Below are 11090 nucleotides of genomic sequence, written 5' to 3'. Positions count from 1 at the left end.
CACTCTAAACGCCGGCGCCTCATCCGCCCGAAAAAACACCAACGGCCACCACGCCTGGAAGCAATTCCCGGCGGCATTCATGCAAGCCAGCACACAGGCCCTCAGCGCGGGCGGCTTGGTGCGCATGCTATCATTCGCCCAGGCAAAGAACGTCGTCTGGATGCAGTAGATCGAGCCGGCCCAGTAGTACGCCGCGAACTTTGTGGCGATGCTCGAGGGGACGAGGATCATGGTTGCATTCGCGATGCACACAAGTGCCACGTAGTACCCCGAAAGCCAGCGGCGGCCCCAGATGTCCGTGCCGATTGCCCAGAGGAGTGTGGAAGCCACGCCGACGCCCTGCACGGCGGCGGGGTAGTTGTTCAGCTGGAAGACGGTGTAGTGCCGCTCTGGGTGGCCTTGCATGTACAGGTTTAGCAGGGACTGGTTGGATTGGGATTCGGAGCAGTTTCCTAGGATCCAGAGGGTGCAGAAGGCGTAGAAGGGCCAGGATTTTAGGAGGCTTGATGCGAAGCGCAGGGTTAGGATGGGTTCGTTGGACTCGATGAGCGGGACGCGCTGGCGCGCGAGCTGGCGCTCCTCGTCGCCGAAGTAGAAAGCGCTCGTTGTGTGCGGCGTATCCGGGAAGAAGACGTACCCGTACGCCGCGACAGGGAGCGTGATGATCCCCGAGATGAGGAACAGCCAGCGCCACCCCGGCAGCCCGTGCAGGCCGTTCATGGAGGAGTAGATGCCTGCCTGGAGAAAGCCGCCGAACATGCCGCCTGCGAGGCCGCTGGCTGTGAAGAGGCCTGTGCGCTGGCCGAGCTCGGACTTGGTGTACCATGAGCCCAGGATATACTGGGTTCCGGCGAAGATGCACGACTCGAAGTAGCCCTGGAAGAAGCGGATGGCCATCAGGTCGGTGGGCTTGCGGGCGGCGGCGTTGGCCATGGTGAGCAGGGCCCAGACTGTGATCATTGTCGGGAAGAAGCGTTTGGGCTTGAAGGTGGTTAGGAGGAGGTTGTTGGGGACGATGCCGCTGGACATTGCTTAGTCGATGGAGGGTTGGGGAGGAGGGTGGGCGTACATGAGGTATCCAACTGCGTATAGCGTTGTCACGGTCGTCAGTTGCGCGCCCTTGAAGTTGAGGTCTTCTCTCATGCCGGAGACGTAGGCTTGCGTGATACTTGCGCGGTCGAGGTAGTTACTGCTCAGGAACATATTAGCCCAGTAGGCGTCAAGTGATTCGGAAAATGACTTACGTGAAGTAGGCCAGACAGCAAAAGGTCAAGATGAAGAAGTCCAGCTTAAGCACCAACTTTCTCTCCAGCGGCGACTGGTTTGCCTTGGTGAAGTACTGGCGGAGTTGAGCTAGGGCTTCCATGCTGATCTGGCTTTAGTATGTGTATGATTGAAGAAAGGTGTTGCGATATCCAACAAGATTACGAGGGCGACAGACGAGCAAGTAGATAAAACATCCAGCACTGGGCACTTTCCCTATCTTTGAAGTCGACTAGATATACATAGGCATGGGTTGACCTATCTCTAAGCCTGGCTCTCACTCCGCTCGCCCAGACTCTTTGGAGGGAGGACGCAAGTACGATTAGACAAATCGCTTGCGGCGCTCCTCACACTACTCAAGGTAGACTATCTCGGCATTTATCTCGGCCTTGAAGAGAGCGCGTTATCTAGTCTAGCGTAGATCTAGTGCGAGGTGGGGGATGGGGTAGGAGGAGCGCCGATGATAAGACGAAAGATGCTTATTGCTCCGTTTTCTGTTGATAAGAAATGCAAGGAGTGCTACGGGGTCTGTGCAGGAATGTAGAGTATCTGCATGTCTTGATTCACACTAACAACTGGCATTCTTGCTAGGTAGCTATTCTTCTATCTTCCCAAAAGCGTGTAATATAAGAAGGGAAACATCAAGCAGCCTCCAGCTTCAATTGAGGCACATAGACCTCCCTCGGCACATCATCAAACTTGCCCAGGCTCTTGTGCCCCTCCGGGTCAGGGTACTCTCCTGCAAAGAAGTCCGCATGCTTGGTCGGATCAGCCGGACGGTCAATGTCATACTCGTAGCGCTTCCATCCGTGCTTGCGGGCGTCGAGATAGTCCGCCATACAGAAAACCCTATCGTCCATGGGTTTGTCCCTTCCCAGCCTCGTAAGAAGAGGTGAGCTTTTCAGCGGCGAGAGCTCCTGCTCATCAGCCGGTCGGGCAAAGTAGATGACGCCAATGCGGCGCAAGTGTCGCTGGTCAACGGGCGGTTGGACCACGCGGTGAATAGTCGCTTTGAAGAGGCCTCCTGTAAGCCGTTCTAGGGCTTCACCGAAGTTGATGACGAGGCCCTTGGGCTGGTGACGCACCCAGCGGTAGACGCCGTCGGTGTGGTCTAGGACTTGCAGGGCAGAGATCGGCTGTGAAAAGAGGAAGGTCCAGCTGCCCCAATCCGTATGGCCCGACAGGAAGATGTCGCGGTATTTCTCGCTCTCTTCCTTCGGTCGCGGCTCGCACATCATGTAGCGGATGTACTCGGTCTTGGAGCCACCAGGGGCGTGCGTAGCGAGGATCTCCTCTTCGGGGACCTCGAGGACCATTGCCATCAGCGTGAGCAACTTTTTTAGGATGTTGCTGCGGATGAAGTGCATGACCTCTTGCGTCTCCTGGAGATAGGGCCGAAGGACCTCTGGATGAGGTCGGTTCTTGGGGTCGTGCACCAGAATATTGTAGTGGTCCAGTTGCTTCGGGAATCCTCCCTTGTGCCCGAGCGGTCCGGCGGGCTTGAAACCGACGTAGAGTCCCCGGGCATCTTCCTCCGGAGTAACTTCGTACGGCGCCTTCTCTTCAGGAGGGAGGGTCATCACGGCGTTGGCGAGCTGCATCTGGCGCTGGTAGACCTCGTCCGAGATGCCGTGGTTCGTTAGGGTTAGGAAGCCATGGCCGATCGCTGCTTCGTAGAGGCTGGCTGCGAGTTCGCGGCGACCGGATTCAGTGTCGAACTTGGCGAGGTCGAGGTTGACGAGGGTTACGTAGTCCACTGCCAGAGTTAGCCTGTTGGAGGCATGGGTTAGGGCACTTACAAGCCTCCTTGGAGGGCTCGGCGGGCGTGTACGGAGGAAGAGACATGGTGGACTGTGCCATTCTGCCCAGCTGGTTTCGGTCTCAACTTAGAGCGTTGCTTCTGAGCAGTTATCGTTATCTCAAGTGCGAACTGTGCTTAAGTATGCCTTCATGATTAGTGGGCATGGGTTGCTGCCTAGTTAGGGTGCTCTATTAGCATACCAACCAAGAGGAGCGCCCTCTGCACAGTCCGCCGAGATAGGATCCAATGGTAGGAGGCGCTCCAACTAAACAGACTTGACTGATAAAGGGCCTGTAGGCCAAGAGGACGAGCGAGATCGACTCCAACTGTTATCTATCGTCCGGGGTACTCCGCACTCCTCCAGCTCCATCACTCCTCCCATTTCCCATCACTCCACTGCAATCATTTCATATCCTCGGTTGAGTAACGCCGTCATGGAGCAGGTGAAGCCATTTGCGTGCCCGGCCTGTACTGGCCGCTTCACCAGACAGGTCCGTCCCTCTTACCTGCCCGTGAAGTGACAATCTAACCGAAGTAGGAGAACCTCAATAGACACACTGCTTCCGGTAAGACACACAATTCACTGCTTGCAGATCCAAGCTCACAGTCGAAGTTCATCGACGGTCGAACTTACGACCATTCCCCTGCCCCCAGTGCGATGTGAGCTTCTCTCGCAGGTACGCCCTCCTGACAACCTTTCCAGGTTTAGGGCACTGACCCTACAGTGATCTCCGAAAGCGCCATGTACGAAAGTATCACTTGCAGGAGACCGGCTCGCCGACTGCCAAAGCTGCTGAGGGGCCGCAGTATCTGCCCCCCAAACCCATGCCAGCAGCGCAACCGGCCACGAACATCGCCAACATCTCATGGCTCTTCCAGCTCCCTCAATTTATAGCCGCCTATTTCGACAAGTTTCAGATCATACTTCCGCTAATCCACCGACCGACATTCGATGCGGGCTCGACCAGCGAGCCCCTGCTACAGGCAGTGGCTTGTATCGGAGCCGTCTACCATTCTGCAGGCAGCCACCATGAGGTCAGCCTCGCCCTGATGCAGTCTGGTCTGCAGGCACTCGACGCATTTGTAGACCAGCATCAATGTGCGGGCTTCCGGCAGATCTGGGTAATCCAGGCATACCTGCTCTTTGAGTACTTTGCTCTGCACAGCTGCGACGACACGTTGTTTGGGACCGCTGTCAATATACATCGCAAGCTGGTGGACGCTGCGAGGCAGTACCAGCTCTTGCAGGATAATCTCACCCTCGGTGGACATGGTCATCTTCGATCGGATTCCGTTGAACGAGACTGGCAGTCGGCTATACAAAGCGAGGCTCGGAAGCGGTACGTGGTCATCTCCCTTCTTGTCCTATATCTAACATTTCCAGAGCGATGTACGCTCTCTACTACCTCGACGCTCAAATGTCCGTAATGTGCAACATCCGCCCGCTCCTGACAGCCCTGGAAGTCAAGTACGAGCTTCCCTGCCGCGACGACCTCTGGTCTGCGCCCAACGCCCAAGCCTGGAGCTCCCTACTCGTTCTATCCCAGGATGGCTCCTTCAACAACGAGCACGACGATGACGATGCCAATGTCGACCCTCGTCCTGCACAAGGCGACCTCTACAGCAGCATCATGCACCTCATGGCACCGGGCCCGCCAGGAAAGAGCCTAGGGCTGCTCTGGAACTCTTCCTTCGCGGCACTGATGCTTGTCATGCAGATCCAGATGATGGTAAGAGATCTGGTACTGGGAAGTACGTTCTTGTACCATAATATCCGAGGTGGAGACGGAAACGACGCAGAGAGACACAGGCACACGCTCTCTATCATACCCGAGCATAGCCGTGCACAGGTTATGCAGGCGCTTGATTCCTTAGCAGACCTCATGCCTCCGCGACCGAGTGCCACGGCGGACTGTCCTGTTGACGTTCGTCTGTGGAACCACGTCTGGATAGCCTGGCATTATACTGCTTTGTGCCTAACGCACCAAGACGGGCTGCTAACGAACGGGATCGTCGAGTACAGTCTCCCCACGGCGATTTCCACGGCGTGGGAACTAGGCAAGCCGCGCTCGAAACAGCTTCGCGACGTCTACGAAGACCGCGATGTGATCCGCGTCGCCGGATGCCTAGAGAACATTCTTGCCTTAGTGACGAAGCCTGCACTGGGCGCTTCAATACGAAGTAGTGGCACAGAAGACCCCTTCACTACAATGCTGGCCTTTAAAACTGTTTTGATCGGCTGGCGGGCTGTCCGGCTCATGGGCCTAGGGCTGCAGGAAGATAGTAGTAGCAGTCCGTCGGCGTCCAGTATATACACTCTCTCGGCGAAGGTTCTGATGCGGAAGATCCTCGGTTCTATGGAGGTAGATAATGAGCGGGAAGAGGACCATCGTCGGGATAGGCGTGGGAGTGGAGGCAGCCAGCAGAGTATCTCCAGCTTTACGATCCTGAATGACTCGGAGGCGCTGTACCTGGAGCGCGTGGAGGCTGCGCTGGCGAGGAGGGATGTATGGCCTGCTGCTGTTTGGATTGGTGCTGTCTTTACTGAGACCGCGGGTGGGATGGGCATCTGATTACATGCATGCTTTCTTCATGAAGACTGTTATTCGGTTGACAACGATAATTCTCACACAATACCAAGTATACCGGTACCATTGATGGCGATTAATCACATTCCGGCACCACCTGAGCAGCAAGACTGCCTACAACCCATCATAATCCGGATACGTCCCCCCCGCCTCATCCCGAATCACATTCGGTCCCAGAATACCATCAAAGATCCCATCCTTGTCGTTCCGGATGCGCATGTAGTACTCATGCACAACGGGGTGCTTCTCCGCCCACGCCTTCGTAAACACCTGTCACGGCCACTTCATCAGCTCTGCCCCCCAAGCACGAACCAAGTATCCATGGTAAACTCACATACTGATACCCCCTCGCCAACCCACTAACAACAAACAAATCCGCCAGCGTCAGTGTCCCGCCAACAAGAAACTCCTTGCCCTTAATCTCGCTCTCGATCGCGCGGACAGTAAGCTCACACCCCTCCTCGAGCTTCGCCAGGATCTCAGGAGACGACGGCGCTTTCCCGATAATAGGTTGGATCCACGCCATGATCGGGGGGAGGAGCTCGTAGTTCGTGAAACTCGCCCACCGCAGCACGAGCGTTTCTTCGCGGAGGTTAGAGCCGTGCAATGTACTCTTCGGGTCCTGATGCGACACTAATCTTGCTATCAGCCAACATCCTCTACCAGTGAAGCCATGAAGCTCTATAGAGCTAAGCGGTGACAAGACATACAGAACCAAGCAACGGCATTACTCTCATAGATACAGAATCCATCGGCCGTTTCGAAGGCCGGCACCTTGCCCGTGTGGAACTTGGACAGGTACGTCTCGCCGACGCCGCCTTTCTCGGGATACACTTTTATCGGGAAGGCGTTTTCGATCTTGATGTCTAGCTTGAGGTATTTTGCGGCGAAGACGACCATGCTTGAGCGTGGGGCTTTGGGGTATGTGTAGAGGGTTCCGAGGGACATTGTGGCGGGCGGTTGGTTGGAGAATGCAGGTGTACTTGGGACGATTAGAAAAGTCAGAATGCGTAGTTGGTTACTTTGCTGTACTGATGGGAATGGAAATATGCTGAGAGTACGGATTGATATATGGACTATATAGGTACTAGGCGTCATGCGTCGAAAAGATGTCTGCGCCTAATATGTGCGGGTTCTACTAACGTGGCCCCTCCTTGGAGGAGCCAGAGGACAGATAGCAGGTTTGAGGAATGGCTGATGGCATAAGGTTAAGAGGGCATGGAGGAGCGCAAGCCTGCACCAGGGAGGAGTAGGTAGGGTCAGATGGCCTTGGAGGAGTCGGTAGGGTCAGAGGGGCCTTGGAGGAGCAGGAGGACACGGGAGTATGAGGACGCAGCGTGAGCCTTAGGACGGCGGACTATCTGGACTCGGAGGAGCCAACTATTGAGATGTAATTAATGAGCGCACTAGCCGGCCACTGTCAAGATGAGGAGCTGGAGGAGTGCGGGGTCTAATGATAAGGAGTTAGGGCTGGAGGAGCGCCTCCTCGTCCTCGCCCATTGGCCGCCATATCTACTCCAACTGCCCCAGGCCTTCATTTCCCCTCTTGAAGAGTTCAATCGAAGGATTTTGCTCTTCTCTTCGTCTCGACACCATGGAAACATCGTAAGTCTGAAATCTGCCTTGTACGTCGCCGTCATTGCTAACCCAGCCAGCAGATACATCCTCGTAACGGGCGCAACAGGCCTCATCGGCGCCCATGTCGTCGACAATCTTTTCCGAAAGGGCCACCGAGTCCGAATAGCTGCCCGATCCGCAGAAAAGGCCGATGCATTTCTGGCGAACAGGCAACAGTACAAAGATAGACTAGACGTCTTCTTCATCCAAGACCTCACGGACCCTAACGCCTTCGATCGCGCTGTCCAAGATGTTACCGGGGTGATTCACGTTGCCAGCGTAAGCTACCTACCCTTCATATCCTCTCGATCTACCATAATGCTGTTACTTGAGCAGAACCTCGCTGATAGCCTGCCAGCCCCTCAAATACGACGTCCACGACAACGAACAAGCCCTCATCATCCCCGCAATCCAAGGCGTCAAGTCGATCCTAAACGCAAGCCAGAAATCGCCATCCATAAAGCGCATCGTGCTGACCTCCTCCTTCGGCGCCGTCCTCGACATGGCCCGCCCAGACAACGCACCCTGGACCGCCACACCCTCCGACTGGAACCCCATCACGTACGACGAAGCCGCATCCCCCACCGCATCCGCACAAGACGCCTACCGCGGTTCCAAGACCTTCGCAGAACGCGAAGCATGGGCGTTCATGAGCGACCAAAAACCGCACTTTGATCTCGTGACGCTCTGTCCGTCCATGGTGTTTGGCCCGCTAGCTGACTCTCCGAACTCCCCGTGCGACCTCAACGAATCAAACAAGAATCTCTGGAAGATCGTAGCTGGGTCTGCTGGGGGAGAACTGCCGCCGTGTAAATTCAACTTCTGGATTGATGTGCGCGATCTCGCGGAGGTTCATGTGCGGGCTCTTTTTGAGCAGGATGCCGGGGGGAAGAGGTATATCCCTGTCTCGCCTGAGCCGTTTACGTATGAGATGGTGTCGAGGATTGTGCAGGGTGAGATGCCGGAGTTGCAGGGGAGGGTTCTGGAGGGTGAGCAGGAGATTAAGGGCCATTTGACGGTTGATCGGAGTATGATGGAGAGGGACTTTCCGGGGTTGGTGTATACGCCGTTTCGGAAGACGGTGGTGGACTTTGTGGGACAGGTTAAGGGGTTTGTATAACTTTCGCGACTCGGAGCATTGACTCGATCTCGGCGTTCTCGTTGAATTGCTTGTTCATGGATTCGCAGGTTACATTCGCATATGTAGAGGCCCAACACACGAGACCCCGCTATAACGGGACTGAGCATCTATTCTTCTGCCTCTTGCTACCTGGGCAAAAAAGCGATTTTCAGTATGCTAGAATAATATCATTTACCCGAGCCGAACCGAACCCTGTGCATTACCAGTGGTACCGCTCATTGGTGGAGAAACACCCACTGGCAGACCAGATGGTGTATTTCGACCTCGGTTATCCAGGCAAAGATCTCCGCTGTAAGGATTGTGGAGGTATCATGAGTGTTAAGCCATGTAACATTGCAAGTCAGTCAGCCTGAATCTCCTTTTGAAGGTGAGGGCAGTTGGGCAATTGGTGGGAATTGATCCAGCCCCCTGCAGCTCTCAGCCCTACCGGGCGAACTACCGGAGTGCCCACCTTATGGATGTGGACTGACGTTGATCAAACCAAGAAACCCCACGAGACGCCATAAAAGGCTTAAGCATCCTGCTCAGCTTGTAGTTCTGGTACGGTCCATCACCAAAATGGTTCAAGCCCCATCCTTCCGCTCATTCCTAACTCTGGCCCTAGCCCTAGCCCTAACTCTCCCAACCCTCACCCATGCAGCATGGCAAGTCCCACCAGAATACGCCTTGACCCCGTCTCCCAACGGCCGCTTCCTCCAAGACGCCGCCGGCTCCCCCTTCTTCTGGCAAGCCGACACAGCATGGCTGCTCTTCCACCGGCTCAACCACACCGAAGCCGAGACGTACCTATCCGACCGCGCAAGCAAGGGCTTCAACGTCGTGCTGGCCGTGGGCTTCACGCAGATTGGGATCGATAGTCCGAACCGGAATGGCGATCTGCCGTTTATCGATGAGGATGTTACGAGACCCAATGAGCCGTACTGGGCCTATGTCGACGAGATCGTGGAGTTGGCGTGGGCCAAGGGGATAAGAATCTGTCTTGTGCCGAGCTGGGGGAAGTTCGTGCATGACAACGGTGCCTACCTTGCCTTCTATCTCTGCTGTATGCTAGAATGCTAATAGGAGACAGAAAACAACCCGGGCGTCCTAAACCTCACAACATCCTACCCCTTCGGCACCTTCATAGGCAACCGATACCCATACCTCCCGAAAACCCTGGTGGGCGACACAAACCCCTACTGGCAGAACAAGACCGCCGTGCGAGACAACTACGCCGCTGGAGGCGCACCCCCCGTGTACGCGGTAACCGACTACACGCCCGTCTACGACGCCATGGCACGCGGTATCGTGGACGGGGAGCGCAAAGCCATCAATTCATCGTCCAGGTCCCCGCTGATGACAATCCACCCCACGAACCAGTGGTTCGCGGGCGGACCGCTCGCACTCGCATCGTCTTTCTTCGGAAACTACTCCTGGCTTACCCTAGACGCAAGCCAGTCCGGCCACACGGACTACGCGCCCAACCCGCCGATCCCGTGGTGGAATGCGCGGAGGGGATGGGAGAGCGTTGAGCTCATGTACGCCGCTGGAAACGAGACGGGTCGTGTCCTCCCGGTCATCGACAACGAGCCGCATTACGAGAACCGCTATAATAACGGCAAGGCGGGGAATGTGGCGTGGAACGCGAGTGATGTGCGCGTTGGGAGTTGGCAGGCTGTATGTCCCCTTCACCCACAGAATCTAGCGGAAGATGTGAGCGTGGACTGACTGTTTGGCCAAGGTCTTCTCTGGCGCCGCAGGTTTAACATACGGCGCAAATGCCATCCAGCAGATGGCCATCCCGGGACTGTTTGAGTCGGATGGGACGGGGCCCAGCGATGACTGGGCGGCGGATCTGGTCTTGCCTGGGTCCAGCCAGATGCAGTTTGTCCAGAAGGCGATGTTGGATAGAGGGGACAGCACGTCCACGTACAACAACCGCATTCCAGCGCAGGATATTATTCTCGGGGATGCTGGGACGGACGATAAACGGGTTACTGCGACGATGGATAGCAACGGTGGTTGGATTATGGTGTATACGCCAACGGGCGAACCCTTTGAGATTGATACAGGCCGGTTGAGTTCGTGTGATGTGCAGGCGAGCTGGTATGACCCGCTGGATGGAGAGTATACTGCCTTTGCGTTTGATGGATGTGGTGATGTGGTTCGATTTGAGGCGCCTGCTAGGGCTGGGCATTTGGATTGGGTGCTTGTTCTGGAGGTGGGTGAGGTTGATTAAGGCTTAATATGTATCTCCTGGATATCATAGCATATAGTGTTGGAGAGGCCAGAGGAGCTACTCATGGAGATAAAATAAAAATATCGCAAGATAAATAATAATATTATAAAATAATAAGTGGATCTAGCTAAAAAATAATCTATATATAAAATTTTTAATAAAAAAAGTAATATATAATAACACTAGCCTTTTTAAAATAAGCACGGGGAATAAAGCTAATCTAGGCTAAAGGCTTTTAGTAGCTTTTTTAACTTACTAAACCTTTGCTTTAACATAGCCCCCTAGTATTAACATGCTAAAGTTATATAAAACTTATAAAAATATAAAAATTATAAAAACATGGTAGTTAAGTAACTAAAATTTTAATTTTTTATTTTAAATTTATTATTACTAACTTTAATATTTTAATAAAACTTTAAAACTTTATTTTATTTAGTACCTTTATTAAGCTATTTACTAGGT

General features: G+C 54.5%; 6 protein-coding genes across 6 annotated transcripts in view; 3 read left to right on the top strand and 3 right to left on the bottom strand.

Moving 5' to 3' along the window:
• The window catches only part of DSM5745_05051 (uncharacterized protein), a gene marked incomplete at both ends in the record, with an annotated part of 1674 nt that extends 308 nt beyond the window's left edge, over positions 1-1366 (bottom strand). Inside the window, 3 exons of the mRNA XM_026747067.1 lie at positions 40-1021; positions 1070-1189; positions 1245-1366. Coding sequence (XP_026604547.1) covers positions 40-1021; positions 1070-1189; positions 1245-1366 — 1224 coding nt within the window. The remainder of the gene's footprint in view (positions 1-39; positions 1022-1069; positions 1190-1244) is intronic.
• A 538-nt stretch (positions 1367-1904) lies between these two features.
• DSM5745_05050 (putative 2og-fe oxygenase protein) lies at positions 1905-3108 on the bottom strand (the record flags this gene model as incomplete). The annotated part of the gene is made up of 2 exons (XM_026747066.1): positions 1905-3019; positions 3063-3108. 2 exons carry the CDS (start codon positions 3106-3108, stop codon positions 1905-1907), a joined length of 1161 nt encoding a protein of 386 aa, XP_026604546.1.
• Positions 3109-3498: 390 nt separating this feature from the next.
• On the top strand, positions 3499-5637 carry DSM5745_05049 (uncharacterized protein; the record flags this gene model as incomplete). The annotated part of the gene is made up of 4 exons (XM_026747065.1): positions 3499-3555; positions 3603-3724; positions 3790-4404; positions 4449-5637. The coding sequence occupies 4 exons, from the start codon at positions 3499-3501 to the stop codon at positions 5635-5637; spliced, it is 1983 nt and encodes a 660-aa protein (XP_026604545.1).
• Positions 5638-5766: 129 nt separating this feature from the next.
• Positions 5767-6600, bottom strand: DSM5745_05048 (uncharacterized protein; the record flags this gene model as incomplete). Its single annotated transcript, XM_026747064.1, has 3 exons — positions 5767-5922; positions 5987-6285; positions 6363-6600. The coding sequence occupies 3 exons, from the start codon at positions 6598-6600 to the stop codon at positions 5767-5769; spliced, it is 693 nt and encodes a 230-aa protein (XP_026604544.1).
• A 646-nt stretch (positions 6601-7246) lies between these two features.
• On the top strand, positions 7247-8389 carry DSM5745_05047 (SDR family oxidoreductase; the record flags this gene model as incomplete). The annotated part of the gene is made up of 3 exons (XM_026747063.1): positions 7247-7257; positions 7311-7548; positions 7628-8389. The coding sequence occupies 3 exons, from the start codon at positions 7247-7249 to the stop codon at positions 8387-8389; spliced, it is 1011 nt and encodes a 336-aa protein (XP_026604543.1).
• A 579-nt stretch (positions 8390-8968) lies between these two features.
• Positions 8969-10628, top strand: DSM5745_05046 (glycoside hydrolase family 140 protein; the record flags this gene model as incomplete). Its single annotated transcript, XM_026747062.1, has 3 exons — positions 8969-9425; positions 9480-10066; positions 10131-10628. The coding sequence occupies 3 exons, from the start codon at positions 8969-8971 to the stop codon at positions 10626-10628; spliced, it is 1542 nt and encodes a 513-aa protein (XP_026604542.1).
• Positions 10629-11090: the final 462 nt, after the last annotated feature.

This window comes from Aspergillus mulundensis, assembly GCF_003369625.1.
Source record: "Aspergillus mulundensis strain DSM 5745 chromosome Unknown scaffold_4, whole genome shotgun sequence".
In the NCBI taxonomy this organism is placed as follows: Eukaryota; Fungi; Ascomycota; class Eurotiomycetes; order Eurotiales; family Aspergillaceae; genus Aspergillus; species Aspergillus mulundensis.
This window is presented reverse-complemented; position numbering and strand designations above follow the sequence as displayed.